This window comes from Pseudophryne corroboree, chromosome 3 (assembly GCF_028390025.1).
Source record: "Pseudophryne corroboree isolate aPseCor3 chromosome 3, aPseCor3.hap2, whole genome shotgun sequence".
Taxonomy (NCBI): Eukaryota; Metazoa; Chordata; class Amphibia; order Anura; family Myobatrachidae; genus Pseudophryne; species Pseudophryne corroboree.
The window spans coordinates 308,963,946-308,990,025 of record NC_086446.1 but is presented as its reverse complement, the minus strand read 5'-3'; the positions used below and the strand labels follow the sequence as shown (position 1 = coordinate 308,990,025).

The following is a 26,080-nucleotide window of genomic DNA, read 5'->3' as shown; positions in this document are numbered from 1 at the left end:
GCAGGGTCCCTATTGACGTTAATACGTTCTTAATGTGTATGAAACGTACTGAATGCCGATGTTGTGGATCTAATCAGGAAACATCATGGTCGACATAAGAAATAGTATTCGTGTCGATATCAGGGAGTAGTAACAGGGCAAAATAACATTTTTGCGACCCAGAGGGGTCTGAGGGAAATAAATTAATAATATTACGCCCTCCACAAAAATTACCACGTCTGTGTTAGAGCCACAGATCTATGCAACTGTACCATACATATATATATATATACATACAGGTATAGCTTTCTGAAATGCATCACATTATCATATCAATTTTTACCCAGTCAGATTAGTTGGTGCCGACAGGGTCACCCACACACGTCTGTGTCTCCCATACAGTTTTCTCATTGGAAAAGCATACATCTACTGACATGTTGACACTTATTTACATGAACCAAGTACCATCAGGAGTCGGCGGTGCCGACAGAGACATTCCCATAGCCATTTGTGGCAGAGCCCTCAGCCTCAGACATGCAGACTATAAGGGATAGACCCAGTACTTTCTGTCAGGGAAACACAGCAGACGTTTACCAGCTCTTTTACACCACACTCATTATATATTGTGCTTTATTTTTAACATATATTGCACTAAACACTGTGCCCCCCCCCCCCCCCCGTTTTCCACTGTGACCTGTTCAGCGGTGCTTCGGCAGGGCCAGCGTCTCTGAGGAGAAAATGGCGCTGGTTAGAGCTGTGAGGGCTAAACCACGCCCCCTTGATGGCGCGCTTCAGTCCCGCTATTTTCTATATAATTATACTGGCGGGGGTCTGTATTTAGTGCCCAGGCACTTAATATCTCTCTTGCCAGTTTCTCTCTGAGGTATACATGCTGCCCAGGGCGCCCCCCCTGCGCCCTGCACCCTTGTAGTGCCGCTTGTGTGTGGGAGCAATGGCGCGCAGCGCGGCCGCTGTGCGGTACCTCAGAGTCACAAAGTCTTCTGCCGTCACTGAAGTCTTCTTTTCTTCATTTACTCACCCGGCTTCTTTCTCCTGGCTCTGCAAGGGGGGTGACGGCGCGGCTCCGGTAACGAGCAGCTAGGCGTACCAAGTGATCAGCCCCTCTGGAGCTAATGGTGTCCAGTAGCCTAAGAAGCAGAGCCTTTGAACTCACAGAAGTAGGTCTGCTTCTCTCCCCTCAGTCCCATGATGCAGGGAGACTGTTGCCAGCAGTGCTCCCTGAAAATAATAAACCTAACAAAGTATTTTCCAAGAAACTCAGTAGAGCTCCTCAGTGTGTGACCAGTCTCTCTGGGCACAGAATCTAACTGGAGTCTGGAGGAGGGGCATAGAGGGAGGAGCCAGTTCACACCCCTTTTAAAGTCTTAAAGTGCCCATGTCTCCTGCGGATCCCGTCTATACCCCATGGTTCTTGAAGCATCCCCAGCATCCTCTAGGACGTATGAGAAATAGAGGTTCCTCTACTGCTTGTATTAAGAAAAAAATGTTTGCCCACAAGGAGACGATATAGAAGGGTACGGGGTTTCAGACTTAGTTAACAAAATGTAAACTGCTAACCCCTGCCTGGGCCCTATATTTCACGGGAGTTCAACATGCCGCTCTCCAGCTGCTGTGGCACTACACACCCCAGCATGCCCTGCCACAGTTTTGCTATTAGGGCATGATAAACACGTGGCCGGGCATGTTGTGAAGTTCCACGGCAGCTGGAGAGCTGGAGGGCCATATAATGGTGTCCCTCATTAGATATATGAAAAACATAGTTTATGTAAAAAAAAAAAAAAGTAATGAAGATGGAAACAAACATTTTATTTATACATTCTTTACTAATGAGAAAATGACTACAGAGTCTTCTCAGGACAATCTGTAGTTGCAAGCTTCACATTTAATAAATGAATCAGCACCATGCAGACATGTTGTCACACAGAGACATCTGGGCTGTGTCCCTCATGGCTCTCATCTTCACTCCATACACGTCCTTCTGAAAAATAAAGACAACATGATCAAAGTATGGCCCATAATGATGTGTGGTAGATCTGAGTGATTCATTCACATTCAGCACAGGGCAGGAAATAGCATCATCAGTCAGTAGAACCAGGCACTGCACTGATGGGGAGAGGAACCAATGAGGGTCAGTAACGATCCATACCTGGGACGTGCGGTGAGCTAAATGGCTCAGGAGGCACTGGCTAGCACCAGAGTCAGATTTAAACGCAATATATAAGCCAAAGGGTGCATGTGGGCATTATACACAGGTGCAGCAGTATAAACTCCTGGAAATTTGGTGAGTTTTGATCTGAGAAGTGCAGAAAAGGTGAGCAGGTGAGGCAGTGCCATAGACTTTTTAACTCCAGAGTTTTGGCTATAAAAATTATTAGAATAATACAAAGAAGATGTTTCAAACATCAAAACTTTGGTACAAACGATAGTATGATGGGAAAGGCTCTGCATCACCCCGCCGCATATTTCAAAAGGCCCGCCAGAGATGGTACTCAGGGAGGGGCAGGAGAGATGCGCGCTGCGCTCTCCTCCCCTCAGTCATGGACGTTGATGGCGGCAGCAGAAGCAGAAGAGGGGTGAGCACTAATGGGGGCAGAATGTGTAACTGGCGCTACTGGAGTCATTGTGTATCTGGCAACACTCTGGGGGCACTGTGTATCCGACACTACACTGGGGGCATTGTGTATGTATGGCAATACTGGGGGCATTATGTATATATATGGCACTACTGGGAGCATTGTTTGTATATATGGTACTACTGGGAGCATCATATGCTTAAAAAAAGTTTATGCACCAATACATGCCCCGGACCTTTGGTAGGTCCACCCACATCACCATCCACCTCTGCCCCGCCCACAGTTCCTGAACCTATTTTCCTAGAAAATTAGCACTAGTACCAGGCATACTGTAGCTCGGCTCAATTTATTAGTGCGGTGTATGTCACATGAATAGCTGGCCCCAAAATTGTAAGGGACAATTTAGCTGGGAGTAAGAGAAATGTGCAGATGGGTGGAATTCCACTCTCTGGATGCCTACCTGCTGGGTAATCTTCACTTTCACCATGGTCTGATTTAGCCTGTTCTTCAGATCCTCTTTTTAAATCTTCAAGGGTCTATAAAACCAGGTAAAAAATTCAACAGCATGTGATACAGATACATGTGTTTGACCCTGGTCATGTTTACATTATCATTTTCAAAAATATCACAAATGGTCCAAGCACCATACATAAGTGGTGAACAGGGAACACATTTGTCAGTATAGACACTGACAAATAAATAATTGCACAATATAAACCTACAGTATATAATGACCAATTAATAACAAACATGTATAAACAGAATTGCGGATCTAGCTATTGACAAGACAGAAAACTTCAGTGCTACATAGCTCTCACGTGAGACAGGCCATCAGTATGTGTTCAAGAAACAGTGAGACAGTTCTAGGGAGGAAAACACAAAAGGAAAAGGGCCTTGCATCTGTGAGCTTAAAACTTAGAGGGGAGGGGCAGGCACAAATAGAATGGAACTAAGTGAGGAGTAAAGATGATAGCAAACTCTGAGGGCACGCTTGGAGATGTGGGTGTATGTTCCACGTGCCAGGAAAAGTTCTAGAGGTGGGAGTGTCAAGAGAGCTGATGAGATCACTAAGGAAACAAGTATAGCGGAAGGCCAAGTAGGGAGCCAACAATAGATCATTGGTGTACTCCAATAGGCAAGGGAAGAAGAAGAGGAGTAGAGACAGGAATAAATACAGAAAAGGTACAGTTGGGGAAGGTAGGAGGTAAACTAGGTAATGATGGTCGCCTTATGAAGGATCTGCAAGGCAAGAGGGGGTTCTAGGTTATTAAAGACAGTAATGCAGTTTCCACTGAGTGGAGAGTGAGAAAACCAGATTGAAGTGGGTCAACAAGGAAGTTAGGAAATAAAGAAGGTGAACAAGCTGCTAAAGAAGCTTGAAAGAAAAGGTAAGGAGTGAGATAGGAAGGCATTTAGAGAGGCAGACTCAAGTTATCCATGTGTATCAATGCCCATTTCCCTTTAGATTGTAAGCCTGCGAGCAGGGCCTTCCTACCTATATGTCTGTCTGTTTTTATCCCAGTTTTGTTCTATTACTGTTGTTCCAATCGTAAAGAGCAACAGAATAAGCTGCGCTATATAAGAAACTGTTAATACATTTAAAAAAATACACGTCCAAAGGAGAGGGATAATGTGAGGAGGTAGACAAGATGAGAGAAGGTCTTAGGTGAAAGGGAACAAAGGACGTGAATGAGTATTGAGTCCACAGGGTAGGTGTATGGGAAGTAGAGCAGAGAAGGGTGACTTAATCTGCAGAAACCAGGCAGAAGGAAGAGAGGGTGGATGGGTTTTCAAGAGGGCATGGGTGACAGAGGGGATTGAAGAATTGAGACATTGTCCCTGGGAGTAGGTGAAAAGGAGGAGGACAGGGTGGGTGAACAAGAGAGAGGCGATTGATGTGGTGAAATTTCATGATGTTTGGACTCAATTTGAGAGTGAAGTGTATAGAAAAGTCAAGAATTGAGGAAGGACGGAAGGGGAAGATGGCAGAGTAGGTAGTTGAAGGTGGGAAAGAGATGATAGGGTTTAGAGAAATAGGAGGAAAGAAGAGCTCTTTTAGTAAGTGACCGAGCAAAATTGTAAAGAAGAGACGGAATATAAAGTGGAAAAATAAGAGTTTAAACCTACCGGTAAATCTTTTTCTCCTAGTCCGTAGAGGATGCTGAGGACTCCGTAAGGACCATGGGGTATAGACGGGCTCCGCAGGAGACATGGGCACTATAAAGAACTTTAGAATGGGTGTGCACTGGCTCCTCCCTCTATGCCCCTCCTCCAGACCTCAGTTAGAGAAACTGTGCCCAGAGGAGATGGACAATACGAGGAAAGGATTTTGTTAATCTAAGGGCAAGATTCATACCAGCCCACACCATCCACACCGTATAACCTGGAATATACGCAACCAGTTAACAGTATGAACAAAACAGTATCAGCTAAAGACTGATCTCAACTGTAACATAACCCTTATGTAAGCAACAACTATATACAAGCTTTGCAGATTTTGTCCGCACTGGGACGGGCGCCCAGCATCCTCTACGGACTAGGAGAAAAAGATTTACCGGTAGGTTTAAAATCTTATTTTCTCTTACGTCCTAGAGGATGCTGGGGACTCCGTAAGGACCATGGGGTTTATACCAAAGCTCCAGACCGGGCGGGAGAGTGCGGACGACTCTGCAGCACCGACTGAGCAAACGCAAGGTCCTCATCAGCCAGAGTATCAAACTTATAGAACTTTGCAAAAAAAAGCAGGTAGCTGCTCGGCAAAGCTGAAAAGCCGAGACGCCTCGGGCAGCCGCCCAAGAAGAGCCCACCTTCCTAGTGGAATGGGCCTTTAACGAATTTGGTAACGGCAATCCTGCCGTAGAATGAGCCTGCTGAATCGTGTTACAGATCCAGCGAGCAATAGTCTGCTTCGAAGCAGGAGCGCCAACTTTTTTTTTTTTTAAACTTTTTTTATTTCAATCGAAGCGTATCAAAGATTCACAACAAAGTACATTGATAAACATGGTTGATAAAATCCATCACATGAACATTGATCTGTCATATATTCAAAACAAGTTTACATAATAGTCTATTATTAGGACATAGTACGATACATGTCATAGCGAAGTTTCCTTCAAGTATGGAAAACAAATAGAATAGAATGAGTCCGGATCTGTGCCCGCACCCACTTCCCCCCATGATAGGGTGCCTCAGTCCCCTTTAAACTAATCGGCCACGAACGAAATTGGAGGGTCCTGTTCATAAATTCTAGTTTCGTACCATAAAGTATTACGGAAACATTTCCACACTTGTTCCTTTAATGGGTGGGATAGGGTTTCTATGTAGCTTTCCCATGTTTCAAAAAATCTTTCAGTGAACTTTTCTTTCTGTAGGGAAGCCTCCAGCCATTCCATTCTGAAAATATGAAAGATTTTCCCTAGAAAAAGTGATAGTGGTGGGGCAGAGGGCTGTATCCACATTTGTAAAATGCATTTTTTGGCAGCTGCAGAGATCATCATCAATAACTTTTTAACACCCTGTGCCATCCTAGTGCCTTCCGGCATCATACCAAATATTGCCCATTCAGGGGTGAGCGGTAGATAGTTTACTAGGTGTTGGGTAACATATTTCCATATTTGGAGCCAGAATCTCCGGATTATAGGGCATTCCCATAGACAGTGGAACAGCTCAGCTCGTTGATTACCACATCGAAGGCAGGACGCGTTTTCCAATAAACCCATTAGGTGTCTACGGTGTGGTGATAGATATGTTCTGTGCCATATGTTTAAAAAGAGTTCAGTGTAAGATGCAGCAGGTATCAGCCTGATGGACAACTCGAGGTGTTTCAGCAAGTTCGGTACAGAAAGGGATGGGAAATGATCTATCCATTGCGCTAGTCCCGCCGTTGTATCAGTGTATTGTAAGGGTGTGTGCAAGAATGAGTACAGAGTGGAGATAGCCTTGGATGAGGGGTTCCCCGCCAGCAACAGTTTATCTAACGGGTTGTCATAATCCTGTGAGGATAGTGTTCTAGAGACAGTAGCTACGTAATGTTGAGCTTGTAGGTATGCTAAGGGGAATGTGTTTAGTATTGGAAAGAGTTCCACTGCCTGTGCCAGTGTGAGTGGTTTTTTTGACTCACCATGTATGAATTGTCGTATTGAAGTGATACCATACCGTTCCCAAAGTGTGAAAGGATGGCTCGCATTGCCATCTTGAAAGTGATTATTGTGGACTAGGGGGAGGAAAAGAGACGTATGTGGATTTAGGGAACATTTATGTCGCAAGATATGCCAGACTTTCCGAGTGGACATTAGTAGTGGGTTTGCTCGGACCGAGGCAGATATTTCTTCCTCGTGTAAGTGCAGGAAGGAGATCATACCGCCACCACCCAGGAAGGCAGACTCTAAGGTCGTGTTGGAGTACGTATTCCCTCCATGCAGCCAATCTCTCAGATAGCGTAGATGGGAGGCGTAGCTGTACTCCAACACATTGGGGAGATTTACACCTCCATTGTGTCTACGCTGTTGTAATTTTACCAAACTAATTCGTGCTCGTTTACCATTCCAAATGAATGTACGTATTATTTTGTTAATTTCTGTCATGGCATTTTTAGAGAGTAAAATAGGAAGGGATTGCAAAGGATATAGAAGCCTAGGAAACAAAATCATTTTCACCAGGTTCACTCTGCCCAAAAACGATATTTTAAGATGTCTCCAGCGATCCGTATCCTCCCTCATATTACGTATGATTTGTTTTAGGTTGAGGTTGTATAGGTTTGTCAAATTTTTTGGGATCTGTACCCCTAGATAGGTAATCGCTTTAGTTGTCCATCCAACTGTAGCCTCTCTGAACCAGGCTGGGCGCGCATAGCCTGGTTTTAAATATAAGGCCGTGGATTTTTCAAAATTGACCTCGAATCCCGATACTCTTCCAAATTCCCTGATACGTTCCATCAGCGGTCCCAGGGCCCTCCGCGGTTCCGATAAGAACAAGAGGACATCGTCGGCGAATGCCGATATTTTTACCTCCCCCACTCCGACACTGATGCCTTTAAATTGGGACCAATTCTGTAGCACCCTTAGCATTGGGTCTAATGCTAAGTTGAAGAGTAGGGGCGAAAGGGGGCAACCCTGTCTCGTCCCTCTGGTGAGCTCAATTTTGTCTCCCTTTGTTCCATTAATCAATAATGAGGTGTGTGGTTGGGTATAGAAGAATTTTATTAGAGATTGGAATGTTAGTCCAAAGCCCCTCCTCTCTAGTATATCGTGTAGGTAGGGCCAGGAGACCATGTCAAATGCTTTAGTTGCATCTAGGCTTAGGAGCATATTTGGGGTATCCGTCTGGAGACTCGCCGCCATTACTGCAGCTATGGCAGTGCGAATTCCCTTTACTGAGTGTCTGCCCTTGGTGAAGCCCAGTTGATGGTCTGTGAGCATGGATGCTAGAAATGATTGGAGCCTATCTGCCATTATCTTAGCTAGGATTTTGAAGTCAACGTTCAAAAGTGTTATGGGTCGGTATGAGGATGGTAGGGAGAGGTTTTTATTGGGTTTTGGTAGGAGGGTTGTGAAAGCCTGGTTAAAGGTAGGGTACGTAGGAAATTCTGATTGGATGTGTCTGTATAGGGTATGCATTGCTGGGATGGCATCATGGTGTAAGAGCTTGTAGTATTCTATAGAGTAACCATCCGGTCCTGGTGATTTGTTGAGGTGCATACAAGAGATTGCCTTAGCGATCTCCTCCTCTGTGATTGCTCTCTCGAGTTCTTCCCTCTGTAAGGGTGTTATGCAAGGCAGATTCGCCTCATCTAGTAGTTTATCTGACAAGACCGGGTCATGTGGGGTAGGTGCATAAAGCTGACGGAAATAATTCTGGAATGTCCGTGCAATGTCCGCAGCTTTGGTGTGTAGGGTGTCAGTGCGGCTATCGAGTATAGTGGATATGTGTCCATGTCGCTTAAAGCTTTTGGTCATGTTTGCCAGCAAAGTTCCCGTTTTGTTTCCCCATCGGAAGTATTTTTGTTTAGTGTAGTCCAGTTTTTGCTGGGCCTGTGTTACTAAGAAACTGTCGTATAGTCGGCGTGATTCAATGTAATTGTTATGGGTGATGGAGGTAGGATCTGAGATATATGCTGCAAGGTGTGTCCGCATGGTGTTTAATAAGTCATCATGTTGTGCCTTGTTTACCCGATTTCTGTTCGCCACATATGACATAATGTGTCCCCTCATCACGACCTTGTATGTTTCCCAGAATAAGACAGGGTTGTCCCAGTGTTCCAGGTTATCATCCGAGAACTCCGCCCATTTCAATCTGAGAAATTTTTTGAATTGTTCTGAGTGGAAGAGGTAAGAGGGGAATCGCCAAAAGAATGGGCGTGAGCCCATGGCTCGGGCATTAAGCGTAATCGAAACTGGTGCGTGGTCAGAGACCGCAATGTCCCCTATCTGGGTATCTATGGTGTCAGAAAGTAGGGGCGTAGACAACAGTATATGATCTATACGAGAGAAGGACCCATGGACCGCCGAGTGAAACGTGTAAGATCTATCTGTGGGGTTAAGCATTCTCCACGGATCGATTAGAGAATGTTCCGCGAGTAACCTAGAGATCTGGCGCCACTGAGGGGCCATCAGGTTCGCTGGAGTCGGGCATTTGTCAATTAGAGGGTCTAAGATTGTGTTAAAATCACCACCTATTATGAGCTCGTGATTGCTTCTACTATGGAGCAGTTGCGAGATATGTTGGTAAAAAGCTGGTTGATCAACGTTTGGAGCATACAAATTGAGCAGAGTGAACCTAGCATCAAATATCTGAATATCCATGAGAATATAGCGGCCCTCTGGGTCCATGTTTGTGTTTAAGATAGTGTAGGGGAGGTGTCGCGCCAAGATTATTGCTACTCCGCGTGATTTAGTGCGGTAAGGCGCAGAGAAGCAATCCCCTATCCACCCATCACGTAGGGCAGAGTCCTCCCCTCTTTTCCAATGTGTCTCTTGAATATAGACAATATCAGGTTTGAGTTTTTTAAGGGCAGATGTCACTTTTTTACGTTTTATTGGGGTGTTGAGACCCCCCACATTCCATGAGGTAATTTTAATGGAACGAGGTGCTCGTTGGGTAGGGTTGTGTGGGTCAGGGTGATGAGATGTCATCCTATGCCCGTCGGGGGGGCGTATGTGACTATGGGTATATCTATTGTATGTGGGATCACCCCTGTCCCAGCAAGCAGGGCAAATCCCAAGGGCGTGTATCAGGCACAGACCCGGACCCAACATAGAGAATAAAACCATGTTCAGTGAGTATAATCATAAAGATTTCAGCTTCAAGAGAAAATTTTCAAACTTTTTCCCATCCAAACAAATACCACGCCAGCCCCTGAATAACATTTCAGTGGGTGGCAAACATAGATAGAAACAGTACATAACATAGAAAATTAACATTACACCAACTATAGGTGTTAACATAGAGGTGGTAAATCCTAGACTATCGATTACCACGAAGTCAGGAGAGCATGTCATCTCAATTCCAGTGAGCCATGCAGGCTCATTTGCGTAGGTGGGCTCTTAATTATGGTCAGATAGGGGAGTTCCTAGATTGGCGAGTCAGTTGCAGATGAGCCCGAGCTTCAGTCGGGTTGTCAAAGATAAATGTTTGCCCATTCTCAGTGATCTTTAGTTTTGCCGGGTATAACAGTGCAAAACGTTTGTTATTGTCGGCTAAAAACTTGCAAAGCGGTGAGAACTCTTTGCGTTTCTGGGCCACCGTGGCCGAGAAGTCCTGAAAGATGAGGATCCGATGGTCCTCAACGACCAAGTCGCGGTTCCGTTTAAAAGCAGTCAGGATCTTCTCTTTGTCACGGTAGTCCAGAAATTTAGCGATTACTGGGCGGGGTCTCCTATCAGGTCCGTCACGCTCTGGGCCCAATCTATGGGCTCGTTCAATGCGAGGGATGTCCATGTCACTGCCGAGGTTGAGCGCCTCAACCAGTCGCGTGCTTATGAAATCTGTCAAGGCCAAACCTCTCACCTGTTCGGGGATGCCCACAAAGCGGAGATTATTCCGCCTGTGTCGATTTTCCAAGTCATCTACCTTGTCGACAAGTGTTTGATAGGAGGCAATGGTAGAGGAGTTGGACGACCGTGTGGCGTGTAGGTCATCTTCAATGTCACTAACCCTTTGTTCTAGTGTGTTCAGTCTATTGGTGTGGTCTGTTAAGGAGGTTAGGGCTGAATCTAGGGATGTTTGTAGTTTGTCCAACCTTTTGTCGATTTTAGGCATAAGTTGGTCAAATTTAGCCTCAAATCTGGGGAGGAAATTTTTGAATTTCTCATCAATCATAGGCATGAGCAACTCAAATTTCTCCTCGATTTTTGGCATTAACACCGTGAGTAAGGACGATGCCACGTCCGAGGGTGGTGTAATAGGGCCTCCACTTTCCCCTATAGATTGTGCAGGAGAAGAGTTACCCGGCGGTGAAGGCGGGGAGGGGCCAGACTTTGCTGGCATTTTTTTGGGGTTAACCATAGTACGAGTAGTTCTGGGTGGAAGTGAGGACAATGGTTTGTTAAGAAACTTGTCCATACACCAAGTAAGGAGATCAGTGGTCCCAGCTCCAAGGTATTAAGGGTGAAGCAGTTCCGGCCCGGGGTTGGTATAACAAAATAGCAGAGAGACCGCTCTCCTGAGAATTAACGAGGTCACATTTTAAAAAGTCAAGGATTAAATACTAAAGTAAAAGTGGTCCTGAACGTAATATTCTGGTGAATATGTTTAGAAGTTTGTACAAGGATCTGAGTAGTAATTGAAGCACTAGTATTAAGGTCTAGGGAATATGATCCGCACTAATACCTAGTGAGTTACAGATGTTATAAATGTGTTTCTACAAAAGTATAATACAGCACTGTGAATCTTATAACAAATATTGTCAAACCGGCCACCAGGTGGCAATACAATCATAGAAGAGAATATCTGTATGTCAGCATGCCGGCTGTGTACAGATATGTATGGGTGAAGGAAGAGGGGAGAAATAATAAAAATAAAATAGTAACAATGGTTGTAATAATCCTGCAATTCAAAGGGGACAAAGACGTGTGTCTTCAGTATATATGACAGTTCATACCTTTCTTTGGTTGAATGTAAGCAGCAGCTAGAGTTTTTATAACACAGTGCAGTTCATGGTAGCTCTCTCAGTGTGTTCCTGAGAACAGTTAGATCATACACCCCCAATTCCAAAACCCCACACAGTTAAGAGTAGAAGAAATATATAAATCAAAAGAAAATAGGGCTGTAGTAAATGAGAAAGGAAAAAAAAAAAAAATTACACTATCCAACCACAAGATGGGGCTGTTGCTGTGTATAGTTGAATTTCAGGGCTCCTGAATATGATAGGGCTCAGAGTATGCAAATAAAGGAAGTCCAGTAGAAAACTAGGGCAATGAAATGTGAAAAGTCATCACAATAAAGGTAACTGACTTCTTCGCCTTAGGGAATTGCCAGGGGGTTGGGTAAAAAAAAAAAAAAAAAAGTAAGGTCCGGTTAAAGGCAGATCTTCTCAATAACAGGCACTTAGCAGTCGGCTAGTAATTATAGATGTAAGCACGATAGGACCCCAGTGCCAGGAGAGTATAGATGTGAGTATGAGCAGGGGGGGGAGAAAATCAAAGTAGAGGGGGAAATTGGAGTGGGCTAGGAAGGACGGCGTTGGGGGGTAGGGAAACACAATAGGGAGGAACGGAACAGAGATGTGGGGGGAAAAGGGATCAGGGTCTGTTAGTAAAGGAGAAAGGGAGAAGGTGGGGCAGACACACAATATTAGTACCTGGGGAAGAAGGAGCACATCATCCAGTGTAGGTAAGCAGGGTCTCCGCTGGTGCCGCCAACGAGGCCGCAGGAGCCACAAGGTGGAGATGGTTCCAGGGACCTCGCACGGTTAGTCTGGTATGCAGTCCCTGTAGGAGCAGGCTCACCAAGGTGGAAGGGGCACGGTTAGTGGCTGTGTAGCAGCAGGATTCCAGAGTCGTCCGTGCCAAGTCTCCCGTTTCACGGGTGTTGCGGGACGCAGGGCTCAGGCACGTTTCCGAGAGCGGCAGTAGTTCCCCGCTGTCGCTTGCAGGCGATTGCGGGAGTAAGGTCAGTGAGCGGCTGTCAGTCGGGCGCCGTAGACAATGTGTTCCGAGTCCCTGCAAGGGGTGTGTGTCCGCGACTCCTCGCGCCTCGTTCCGACAGGGGCTCCCCGCCTCAGCACAGAGGACAAGTCAGGGACGCAGGGTCAGTGAGCGGCGGTCAGTCGGGCGTCGTGGACAGCGTGCTCCGAGTCCCAGCAGGGGTCACATATGAGAGCGGATGGGCGTCCACGACTCCTTGCGTCTCGCTCCGATGTGGGCTCCCCACTTCAGTTCAGGGATGCGGGATCAGTGTGTGGAGGTCAGTCGGGTGCCGTGGGCAGCGTACTTCGAGTCCCAGCAAGGGACACAATTAAGAGCGGGTGTGCTTCCGCGTCTCGCTCCGACGGGGATTCCTCGCCTCAGCCCAGAGAATAGTTCAGGGACGGGTGTTTATATAGAAGCAGCAGTTAGCAGCGGGGGTTATGGGTGAAGGCCAGTTCGCGCCATCAGCACGTTGTGGGTATGGCGGCCATCAGATCCAACGGCCTGACTCCGGGGCAGTGTATAGGTCTTCCACGCAATATTGGTATCCCTTTGATCAGGGCAGGTTCGGCTGTCAGATGGTATGTTTTCCCTTCATTGGGTCCTGCATAAGGGAAGGATCGTGAGAGATTTCTCATGGAGCATGGAGGAGCCACATTAAAAAGCGGCCATGCTAGCTGGCCCCGCCCCCGGAAGGGGAGCGCCAACTTTGCTGGCTGCATACAGAACAAACAGTGCTTCTGTTTTCCTAACCCGTAATCCTGGCTACATAGATTTTTAAGGCCCTGACTACATCCAGGGACTTGGAATCCTCCAAGTCACCCGTAGCCACAGGCACCACAATAGGTTGGTTCAAATGAAATGAAGAAACCACCTTAGGCAAAAATTGAGGACGAGTCCTCAACTCTGCTCTATCCACATGGAAAATCAAATAGGGGCTCTTGTGAGACAAAGCCGCCAATTCGGACACCCGCCTTGCAGACGCCAAGGCCAACAACATGACCACCTTCCATGTGAGAAATTTTAATTCAACCGTTTGAAGAGGTTCAAACCAGTGAGACTTCAGGAACCGTAACACCACGTTAAGGTCCCATGGTGCCACTGGGGGCACAAAAGGAGGCTGGATGTGCAGCACTCCCTTTACAAAAGTCTGGACTTCTGGGAGAGAAGCCAATTCCTTCTGAAAGAAAATAGACAGGGACGAAACCTGTACCTTAATGGAGCCTAATTTTAGGCCCATATCTAGTCCTGTCTGTAGAAAGTGGAGAAAACGGCCCAGATGGAAATCTTCCGTAGGAGCATTCTTGGCTTCACACCAAGATATATACTTCCTCCAGATACGGTGATAATGTTTCGCCGTCACCTCCTTCCTAGCCTTTATCAGAGTAGGGATGACTTCCTCCGGAATACCTTTCCCAGCTAGGATTCGGTGTTCAACCGCCATGCCGTCAAATGTAACCGCGGTAAGTCTTGGAACACGCAACAGGTCCTCCCTGAGAGGAAGAGGCCACGGATCTTCTGTGAGCATCTCCTGAAGATCTGAATACCAGGCCCTTCGAGGCCAATCTGGAACAATGAGGATTGTTTTCACTCTTTTTTGTCTTATGATTCTCAATATTTTTGAGATGAGAGGAAGAGGGGGGAACACATAGACCGACTGAAACACCCAAGGTGTCACCAGGGCGTCCACCGCTACTTGACCTGGCACAATACCTCCGATGCTTCTTGTTGAGGCGTGACGCCATCATGTCTATGTGTGGAATTCCCCAAAGACTTGTTATCTCTGTAAAAACGTCTTGATGAAGTCCCCACTCTCCTGGATGGAGATCATGTCTGCTGAGGAAGTCTGCTTCCCAGTTGTCCACTCCCAGAATGAAGACCGCTGACAGAGCGCTTACATGATTTTCCGCCCAGCGAAGAATCCTGGTGGCTTCCGACATTGCCACTCTGCTCCTTGTCCCCGTCTTGGCGGTTTACATGAGCCACGGCTGTGACGTTGTCTGATTGAATCAGAACCGGTAGGTCGCGAAGAAGATTCTCCGCTTGTCGTAGGCCGTTGTATATGGCCCTCAATTCCAGTACGTTGATGTGTAGACAAGCCTCCTGGCTTGACCACAGCCCCTGAAAATTTCTTCCTTGTGTGACTGCTCCCCATCCTCGGAGGCTCGCGTCCGTGGTCACCAGAACCCAGTCTTGAATGCCGAACCTGCGACCCTCCAGAAGGTGAGCACTTTGCAGCCACCACAGGAGAGACACCCTGGCCCGGGGGGACAGGCTTATCTTCTGATGTATTAGTAGATGGGACCCTGACCACTTGTCCAGGAGGTCCCACTGAAATGTCCTTGCATGAAACCTGCCGAAGGGAATGGCCTCGTAGGCTGCCACCATCTTCCCCAGAACTCGAGTGCATTGATGAACAGACGCTCTTTTTGGTTTTAGCAAGTCTCTGACCATGTTCTGGAGGCAGTAGCGGATCTTGCCACGGGCAAGCAGGACTTTTGCCCGGGGCGCCGCCTTCCGGAGGGCGCCGGCGCCATCCAGAGGGCGCCGCACCAGGGCAAGATCCGCTGCTGCTGTGCCCCTGGCCGCTGTGAAGGGAAACTAGAGTTTCCCTTCGTAGAGAGGTCCTTTACTGTGCGGTGCGCGATGACGTCATCGCGCACCGCACAGCAAAGGTCCTCTCCACGAAGGGAACTAGAACCCAGACCTGGCTGAAGAGTCGAAGACGTGCCTCCACCGGTGCGGACTCCCTCAGAGGAGCCCCAGCGTCATGCGGTGGATTTAGTAGAAGCCGGGGAGGACTTCTGCTCCTGGGAACTAGCCAGAGCAGGTGCTCTCTTCCCTCTGCCCTTACCTCTGGCGAGGAAAGATGAGCCCCGACCTCTTCTGGACTTATGCGACCGAAAGGACTGCATCTGATATTGTGGAGTTTTCTTTTGCTGTGGGGGAACAAAAGGCAAAAAGGTAGATTTACCCGCGGTAGCTGTGGCAACCAGGTCTGTGAGACCTTCCCCAAATAAAACTTCACCTTTGTATGGCAAAACCTCCATATGCTTCTTTGAGTCGGCATCACCCGTCCATTGGCGGGTCCACAGGGCTCGCCTAGCAGAAATCGCCATGGCGTTGGCTCTCGAACCCAGCAGCCCAACGTCTCTTTGAGCGTCCCTCATATATAAGACTGCGTCTTTAATGTGGCCTAAGGTCAATAAAATGGTATCCCTGTCTAGGGTATCAAGGTCAGCCGACAAGGTATCTGTCCAAGCTGCAACTGCACTACACACCCATGCCGATGCTATTGCCGGTCAGAGCAAAGGACCTGTATGAGCATAAATAGACTTTAAAGTAGGTTCCTGTCTGCGATTAGCAGGATCCTTGAGGGCTGCCGTGTCCGGAGACGGTAGCGCCACCTTCATGGACAGGCGTGTTAAAGCCTTGTCCACCCTGGGAGAGGATTCCCAACGTACCCTGTCCTGTGCAGGGAAAGGATACGCCATAAGAATCTTTTTGGGAATCTGCAGTTTTTTATCTGGAGTTTCCGAAGCTTTTTCAAATAACTCGTTCAGCTCATGGGATGGGGGAAAGGTTACCTCAGGTTTCTTTTCCTTATACATGCGCACCCTCGTGTCAGGGACTGAGGGGTCATCTGTGATTTGCAAAACATCTTTTATTGCCATAATCATATAATGAATACTTTTGGCCACCCTTGGGTGTAACCTCGCATCATCGTAGTCAACACTGGAGTCAGAATCCGTGTCGGTATCAGTGTCTGCTATTTGGGATAGGGGATCAGTGTCTGCTATTTGGGACTGGGTCACCGGGCCCAGAAGGGCCCGGTGACCCAGTCGAAGCCGTGGATTGACTCCCTGCTTTTTCCCTGGACTCTGCTTTGTCCAATCTCTTATGTAATAAGGACACATTTGCATTTAAAACATTCCACATGTCCATCCAATCATGAGTCGGCGTTGCAGACGGCAACATCACAATCATCTGCTCCACCTCCTCCTTAGCTGAGCCTTCCGCATCAGACATGCCGACACACTCGTACCGACACCCCCACACACACAGGGATATAGTTATAAGGAGACAGTTCCCCAATAATGCCCTTTGGAGAGACAGAGAGAGAGTATGCCAGCACACACCCAGCGCCAACTGACACTGGAAAATAATGTCCCAAATAATAGCGCTTTTATATTAGATTACTGTGTAATACACTCACTGCGCCTTACAAGTGCCCCCCCCCCCCCCTCCTCTTTTCAGCCCTGTGTCACCGTGTTCAGAGGGGGGGACCGGGAAGCCAGCTTCTCTGCAGATCTCTGTGGAGAAAATGGCACTGGTTAGTGCTGAGGGACCAAGCTCCGCCCCCTCCAGCAGCGGGCTTCGGTCCCGCTCAAAATATCTCAAACTGGCGGGGGATTTAAAGAATTACTGCCTCCGCAGTGTCTATTCCAGATATAGAGGTTTTATTGCTGCCCAGGGCGCACCCCCTGCGCACTGCACCAGTCAGTGCCCGCTAGTGTGTGTAGTGTGTGTGGGAGCAATGGCGCGCAGCGTTACCACTGCGCGCTTACCTCAGTGAAAATCCGAAGTCTTCTGCCGCCTTGAAGTCTTCTTTTCTTCTTATACTCACCCGGCGTCTATCTTCCGGCTCTGCGAGGAGGACGGCGGCACGGCTCTGGGACGAACGGCGGGGGGGAGACCCGCATTCAGACTCCCTCTGGAGCTAATGGTGTCCAGTAGCCTAAGAAACAGAGCCTATCACTTAAGTAGGTCTGCTTCTCTCTCCTCAGTCCCACGATGCAGGGAGCCTGTTGCCAGCAGTGCTCCCTGAAAATAAAAAAACTAACAAAATTCTTTTTCAGAGAAACTCAGGAGAGCTCCCCTGTAGTGCACCCTATCTCCTCTGGGCACAGGATCTAACTGAGGTCTGGAGGAGGGGCATAGAGGGAGGAGCCAGTGCACACCCATTCTAAAGTTCTTTATAGTGCCCATGTCTCCTGCGGAGCCCGTCTATACCCCATGGTCCTTATGGAGTCCCCAGCATCCTCTAGGACGTAAGAGAAATTTGAGTGTGAGAATGCATCTTGTTGCAGCAGCCTCGACTGATGTGAGAACATTTTTGTGGGTAGCAGGTGAGATGTGCCATAGTTGGGATGGAAGCAGCTGGGCCAATGGAGTCAAGAGCAGAGGTAAATGTGAAACTGAAGGATAGAGCTTCTTTGGGGAAAAAACAGGTGGTGATGAGCAATTGAAGAGAGTGCAGAGAAGAGGAGGATATGGTAGGGTTAATGGTGTCAAGGTTTCCCTGGTCTGGGTAGCTTTAGGTGAGGAGTGTACTGATGATAAAGGAGAGGAGATGATAGCCAGACAGAGGGAGAGGGGAGCTTGTAAAGTCAGAGATTGCGCAAAAAAGAGAACAGTTGGAAAATTGTGTCTGCAGAAAATTCATTGATAATGAGGAGGTTGAGGGAATTAGAGCTGAAGAGATCATGGACAGAGGTAAGTTTGTTACATACTGATCTGGCATACCAGGAAAGAGAAATTGAAGTTAAAGAAGAGGTTTGGATGAGGTTGTTTCGGGTTGCTGGTTTACAGGGGTGGGCAAGGTTTTGATCAAGTGGGTTGATAAGGAGAGAGGAAGGGGAACAGAAAGAGTAGTGAAAAAGAAAGAGTAAGGAGAGTTGGAGTTGAAGGAGTGAGGGGAGGGTTGCACTATGGGTGGAAGAGAAGTGGAGATGAGGCTTGACAGGTAGGGTGCAGTGGGGGGTATAAAGGGAGAGGAAAATGGGACAGGTAGGAACAGAGGTGGCAAAGAGAACAATGGTAGGCAGGGCCTGGTTTTGTAGGGTTGAATGTAATTGGGGGGGGGGGGGTTAGTGGAAGAGTGATGGGGGGCTGTGAAGCAAAAGCAGATTAGAGTATAAATATTATGAGGGGAGGAAAAGGGGAAGGGATAAGGACGGAAGAGGGGGAGTATAGGAGGGGAGTACAAAGGCAAGCGATAGGAAAGGAAGAAGGTGGTGTAGGAGGGGAAGACATGAGAATAGGTGACTATAGAAAGCTAGAAGAGGTCAGAGAGGAGCAAAGCATAACAGAGGCAAAAGATAAGTTAAGGATTGTGAAAAAAGGAGTAGATCAATGAGATGGTAGAACAAAAGGGAGATAAAAGCAGTGAAGAAGGTAGCAAAATGAGGGAGATTTAGGAGAGAAAAGCAGTGAATTAGAGGTAATAGGATCAGAGAGGAGGTAGAAAAGAGTCAAGACAATAGCGATACACGCAGTAGTGATGCATTAAAGTCAGTAAGGTATGACCGTGGCAATGCAATAAATGTGGTATTTACAGTAAAGTATCAGGAATGAGGACACTACCAGTGGAGAAATGTCAGGAGAGCAGAGGTGACTGTGTGAAGGGGGTTGTCCCCCGTTTCGCTTCGGCGTGGCGGCTCGGCCCCAGCTTGGAGGGTCTTGCATCCGTAGGGATTCAAGCCCCTCCAATCACGTCGCCGCATTTTGAATGGCGCGCCAAGCGCGAGCCAATCGGAGCTCGCGCCTTGGCAGCCAATAGGAAGATGCCACGGCGAGCCAATCAGAGCTCGCTGCGTCATAGCTCCACCCGCTCCCGGCGTCATATAAGAGACGCTGCGGAGCGGGAGAAGTCAGTCGAGCGTCGGATGCGGAGGAAGAAGGAGCTCCCGAAGAAGAAAGAAGACCGAGCGACGGCGGAGATAGCGGCGACGGCGGAGAAGAAGCGGAAGACGACGGCGGAGATAGCGGCGACGGCGGAGAAGAAGCGGAAGACGACGACGGAAGAAGACGCCCAGCGACGGAAGTCCAGCGGAGAGTGCCGCGGCGCGAGGGAAGCAGAAGAGCTAACGAACTCCCAGCTGCGGCCTCTCCCACCGAGACGGGTAGGCGGCCTTGGGCCACGTCCACCTATTTATAATCCTTCCTAGAGCACCAGGGACAGGCGCTAGGCCTGTGGGCATAACCAGGCCCTCGCAGCCTCTGGCCACTTAGTCAGGCCCTCCCGGCCTGTGCCCCACTCCAGGCCCTTCCGGCCTGTGCCCCACTCCAGGCCCTTCCGGCCTGTGCCCCACTCCAGGCCCTTCCGGCCTGTGCCCCACTCCAGGCCCTTCCGGCCTGTGCCCCACTCCAGGCCCTTCCGGCCTGTGCCCCATTTCAGGCCCTCCAGGCCTTCCGGCCTGTGCCCCATTTCAGGCCCTCCAGGCCTGCGCCCTCACCCAGGCTTCCAGGCCTGCGCCCTCACCCAGGCTTCCAGGCCTGCGCCCTCACCCAGGCTTCCAGGCCTGCGCCCTCACCCAGGCTTCCACCTACTGCATTGTTCAGGACTCGGGCTGGTATTGTACAGGCCGGCCTGGACCGGATCGGTCGGAAGTGGGCTGTGCGGCAGCTTCCGAGGGGTTCACGGTCGGTCGGCGTGAGGAGCCGGCTGGTCCCCGCGGTGTATAATACAGGGGATTGGAGTGTGGAGTAACGTTCCCGTCCCACGCTCCTCTACTTCCCGGTAATCTTGAGTGGACGGCCGTCCGCTCTGGACCCCCGTTCGTGTCCTCAGTTAGGAGCGGAAGGAAGTAGCTAGTGACCAGCATCCGGTAAGTGGAATTGGTTATTCGGGGTTAACCTGTTGTGCCGGGGAATTATTCTACTGACTTGTTGGTTAGCGATTGTGTTTAGTTGGCCCGGTCTCTGCTAGTTCGGAATGGAACCAGTAGCCTCAGTTACTCAAGTTAGTTTGCTCAGGTAGGCGTAGTTGGCTGTAATTTGTTGTTTGCCGTTAGTGTAGCCTGCAGTTAGGGAGGCTGCTCTTCTTGCCCCAACAGAAGCAGAGAGGTGCGACCATCAAGGTGACCAGGGAGTCGGAAGTGAGTATTACTCTGTGTTTGTTAGTCATCGTCCCCGTATACCGGTCAGGGGTTGTGCTCACGGACGTGAGAACCCCTCTCACCACACAACGTGCGAGAGTGCGAGTGTGTGAGAACTGGGTAGCTGAGGCCTTTGGGCCAGTGATGACCTTCCGCCCAGCCGGTGAAGGTCGCAGCTACCCCTGACTCGCCCTGTTCTCCGACGGAGGTTGGTACACACGTCTCAACCGGTACGTTCCTTCCTTCTAGGTTCTGCATCGACCGCTGCAGAGAGGTGTTCGTGTCGACGATCGCCCCGGAAGGCGGAGTCCCCTGACACTTCTGGGTATCGTAGGTGACTGGAGCTGCCACAGGTGAGTAGAGTGACGACACCTGCACGGCAGCAGGCACTGTACCACGGTCCGGCCCGTTACATTTTTGGCGTAGTCGGCAGGATGGACGAAGACCAGGCACACCATTCCGCCCAGAAGACGTTGGGAGATGAGCAGAGTCGATCCGCCCGGAGGGGCTCAGATGCCAGTTCCGCGCAGGTGGCCCGGAGGGGGTCGGACGACGAGCACCGTAGATCATCGCGTCGACTCAACGTCGGACCAGCCCTCGCCCACTTACCTCGGTATGATGGGCGTAATATGACCTTAGAGGACTGGATAGCCCGACTAGAGGCGACGTTCCTTATCTACCGGGTGCCCGATGACTTACGAGTTCCCCTCGCTCTGAATTCCCTGGAAGGCGAGGCTCGCCGGACGATCCTCTTACGACCTGAAGACGAACGTGAGGAACTGGAAGAGATCTATGATATATTAGGGGATATCTACGGGGACACCTCCTCCGCGGGGACGCTCCGACAGCGCCTGTTTGGTCGGTTCCAGAGAGAGGACGAGTCCATACCCCAGTACGCTAACGCACTCCAGGAAATGATGGGGGAAGTGCGACGAAAGGATCCTGATGGGTTTGGGGCACTCACCAATACCAGCCAGATATTACGGGACCAGTTCGCCATGGGACTCAGGAATGTGCCCCTGAGGCAGGTCATGCTGGATAAAATATTGACGCTGTAGCCAGGGACCGCAATGCCAACTACGGACCCCACGCTGTGTTCCCCCAATGGGTGCAGCCGGTGTCCGCACCAGTGGCTAGCAAGGAAACAAATCCATTGGAAACCTGCGTTCAAGACTTAAAGGAGGCCTTTCTCCGGGTGACCAAAGAGATGAGGGAGGAAGTCGCCCAACTGAGGGATGAAGTGTACCGGCGGGACTGCCAGGGTACGGAGTCCAGATCCCGAGAGAGGGACACCAGACGGCCCCGAGGACGGAGCACCGGATCAGATAGTCGCCCCGGAGATGGCCGGGGCCCTCGTTGTTACCGCTGCCATCGGTACGGGCATATCGCCCGAACCTGTACGGAAACGATCCCAGAGGCGCAGTTAAACTGACCCTCCCTCGCGGTAACGGGACCACCCGTGAGGGAGAGCGACGAGGGGAAGTCAGCCATTGACAAACAGGCTGAATTGGTAGGAGAGTGTCCCATAGTAGTCGGCCGCCTTGGGGGAAAAGATCAGTCCTGCTTGTTGGATACCGGCTCTCAGGTATCCACCATGTCTGAGGCATGTTTTTTTAATACACTACGCTCATCTCAAGGGTGAGGTGTCCAAGAGCTTTATTTCCCTCACTGCGGCCCGTGGTGGGGGTGGTGTGGATGGAAATGGAAGTTTGTGGGCAGAACTTGGGCAGAAAGGGGCTGCTGGTGGTTAGCAGCCCCGGACTGAGCCATGGCCCTGTGATCCTCGGAATGAATGTGCTACCTGGAGCAAGAACTGCGCACTGTTGAACAGATGGTGGTGCCGGAAGTCCGGGTGCGGGCTTTGGTGGAAGAGACGCACGCACAGGGGGCCCATTTGGGGTCCCACAAGACATACCACTGGCTGAGACGCCAGTACTTCGCCCCTCGACTGCAAGCGGTCATGGATCAGGTGTGTCGGGAGTGCAGGAGGTGCGCGGTAGTCAAGCCACAGGAACAGCACGTGCCCGTCCAAACTATCCGGACCAGTCGGCCGTTGGAATTGCTGATGATTGACTATGTGTTGATTGGGGAGTCGGTTAGTGGGCATCAGTATGCCCTGGTGATGACTGACCATTTCACCAAGTTCACTGTAGTGGTCCCTACTCGAAATCAAACTGCTGAATCAGCCACCCGGGCGATCATTGAACATTTCATCCGGCAGTACGGTTGCCCCGAGCGGATTCATTCTGATCAAGGGGCCTGCTTTCAGGGGCAGCTGATGGGGGTGGTATTCATGTGACCGCCGGTCAGCTGACCGACAGTCACATGACCTCCTCCACCAGCCCGACGGGTCACTGTACCGATGGTCGGCATGCCGACTAACAGGGACTATTTCCACTCGTGGGTGTCCACGACACCCATAGAGTGGGAATAGAACCCGTGGCGACCCCAGGTCGCCACCGAGCCCGCAAGGGGCTTGCTGCACTCGCCCCTCCCCGCCGGGATCCCGGCGTCGGTATGCTGCCGGGATCCCGGCGTCGGTAAGCTGTCCGGCGGTCAGGAGACCGCCGGTCAGCCGTACTACACCCGCTGATGGAACGTCTCTACCATCTTTATGGCGTCCAAAAGTCCCGTACGACGCCTTACCACCCGCAGGGAAATGGAGCCTGTGAGAGATTTAACCAGACTTTGCTGCAAATGCTCCGCGTGCTGGAAAGAGCTAAGAAGCAACGATGGCCCGAACATGTGCAAGAATTGGTCTGGACTTATAACAACCGAGTTCATCACACCACCGGGTTTTCCCCTTTCTTTTTGTTGTTTGGTCGACCAGGACGGGAGGCGCACGACTTACAACTGTCCGGAGCCGAAGAGGAAATTCCCCTGGCCCCTGCCGAATGGGTAGAGGAACATCGGCTGCGGCTGAAGGCGGCCCACGAGCTGGCTGGAAGACTCATCGCGGATCAACAACATGCGCCTGCGAGGTCCTACGAACCTGGTTCGCTAGCCGATAACCAGCGGGTTTCGGTGTGTGATGTCCGTCCGGAGGGAAAACTGTCGGAACGGTGCGAGGTTACCCCGTATATTGTTCGCCGTCGCTTGTCTCCGGGTGGTCCAGTGTATCAAGTGGAGTCTACCGATGGGACTGGACGTCTACGTACGTTACATCGAAGTAAACTACGACCTTGTCCTTTTCCGGATCCGGCTATTGATGCTGGGTCCCCTGAAGAGGCTGACGGAGTTGGGGCTCCTGCCTGGGAAGTTCCTGTTCCTCTGCCGGACGAAGAGTGGTGGCTGCCTGCTGAGGAGGATCAGCCGGGTAAGTCATCGAGGACTCAACCCCCGACTAATGTGGTCGCTCCTCCCTTACCAAGACGTTCGCAGTGTTCTAATAGGGGTGTTCCGGGCCCTCGCTACGCGGACCCTAACTTTGTGTGGTCGGATTCTTGCTTTGTGGGGACCACAAAGAACAAGGGGGGGGGGGGGGGGGGGGGGGGGAGTGTGAAGGGGGTTGTCCCCCGTTTCCCTTCGGTGCGGCGGCGGGTGCGGCGGCGGGTGCGGCGGCTCGGCCCCAGCTTGGAGGGTCTTGCATCCGTAGGGATTCAAGCCCCTCCAATCACGTCGCCGCATTTTGGATGGTGCGCCAAGCGCGAGCCAATCGGAGCTCGTGCCTTGACAGCCAATAGGAAGATGCCGTGGCGAGCCAATCAGAGCTCGCCGCGTCATAGCTCCGCCCGCTCCCAGCATCATATAAGAGACGCTGCGGAGTGGGAGAAGTCAGTCAAGCGTCGGATGCGGAGGAAGAAGGAGCTCCCGAAGAAGAAAGAAGACCGAGCGGCGGCGACGGCGGAGATAGAGGCAACGGCGGAGAAGAAGAAGCGGAAGACGACGGCGGAGATAGCGGCGACGGCGGAGAAGAAGCGGAAGACGACGACGGAAGAAGACGCCCAGCGACGGAAGTCCGGCGGAGAGTGCCGCGGCGCGAGGGAAGCAAAAGAGCTAACGAAGCTCCCCGCTGCGGCCTCTCCCACCGAGACAGGTAGGCGGCCTTGGGCCACGTCCACCTATTTATAATCCTCCCTAGAGCACCAGGGACAGGCGCTAGGCCTGTGGGCATAACCAGGCCCTCCCGGCCTGCGGCCACTTAGTCAGGCCCTCCCGGCCTGTGCCCCACTTCAGGCCTTCCGGCCTGTGCCCCACCCCAGGCCTTCCGGCCTGTGCCCCACTCCAGGCCTTCCGGCCTGCGCCCCACTCCAGGCCCTTCCGGCCTGCGCCCCACTCCAGGCCCTTCCGGCCTGCGCCCCACTCCAGGCCCTCCAGGCCTGCGCCCTCACCCAGGCTTCCATGCCTGCGCCCTCACTCAGGCTTCCAGGCCTGCGCCCTCACCCAGGCTTCCAGGCCTGCGCCCTCACCCAGGCTTCCACCTACTGCATTGTTCAGGACTCGGGGTGGTATTGTACAGGCCGGCCTGGACCGGATCGGTCGGAAGTGGGCTGTGCGGCAGCTTCCGAGGGGTTCACGGTCGGTCGGCGTGAGGAGCCGGCTGGCCCCCGCGGTGTATAATACAGGGGATTGGAGTGTGGAGTAACGTTCCCGTCCCACGCTCCTCTATTTCCCGGTAATCTGGAGTGGACGGCCGTCCGCTCTGGACCCCCATTCGCGTCCTCAGTTAGGAGCGGAAGGAAGTAGCTAGTGACCAGCATCCGGTAAGTGGAATTGGTTATTCGGCGTTAACCTGTTGTGCCGGGGAATTATTCTACTGACTTGTTGGTTAGCGATTGTGTTTAGTTGGTCCGGTCTCTGCTAGTTTGGAACGGAACCAGTAGCCTCAGTTACTCAAGTTAGTTTGCTCAGGTAGGCGTAGATGGCTGTAATTTGTTGTTGCTTGCTCTTCTTGCCCCAACAGAAGCAGAGAGGTGCGACCATCAAGGTGACCAGGGAGTCGGAAGTGAGTATTACTCTGTGTTTGTTAGTCATTGTCCCCGTATACCGGTCAGGGGTTGTGCTCACGGACGTGAGAACCCCTCTCACCACACAAAGTGCGAGTGTGTGAGAACTGGGTAGCTGAGGCCTTTGGGCCAGTGATGACCTTCCGCCCAGCCGGTGAAGGTCGCAGCTACCCCTGACGCGCCCTGTTCTCCGACGGAGGTTGGCACGCACGTCTCAACCGGTACGTTCCTTCCTTCTAGGTTCTGCGTCGACCGCTGCAGAGAGGTGTTCGTGTCGACGATCGCCCCGGAAGGCGGAGTCCCCTGACACTTCTGGGTATCGTAGGTGACTGGAGCTGCCACAGGTGAGTAGAGTGATGACACCTGCACGGCAGCAGGCACTGTACCACGGTCCGGGCCCGATACAACTGTGCCAAAATAAAGCATATATTATTTAGTTATGTAGACGTGACAGGGAGTAACTGGTGAATGGAAGCATGAATAAGAAAGTATGAAGTTTATTTAAAAATATTGGTAAATCATGGAAATGAGAGGTAAGCAGTAAGTGGGATTGAGTA

General features: G+C 50.7%; 1 protein-coding gene across 2 annotated transcripts in view; it reads right to left on the bottom strand.

The window, feature by feature from the left end:
- Nucleotides 1–1,803: 1,803 nt before the first annotated feature.
- The window catches only part of ODAD4 (outer dynein arm docking complex subunit 4), a 152,046-nt gene continuing 127,769 nt past the window's right edge, over nucleotides 1,804–26,080 (bottom strand). For both annotated transcript variants that reach the window (XM_063959401.1, XM_063959402.1), the window contains exons 11-12: nucleotides 3,034–3,109; nucleotides 1,804–1,978 (exon numbers count right to left, since the gene is read on the bottom strand). In XM_063959401.1, the coding sequence (XP_063815471.1) occupies nucleotides 1,917–1,978; nucleotides 3,034–3,109 (138 nt within the window). In that variant the 3' untranslated portion in view covers nucleotides 1,804–1,916. The remainder of the gene's footprint in view (nucleotides 1,979–3,033; nucleotides 3,110–26,080) is intronic.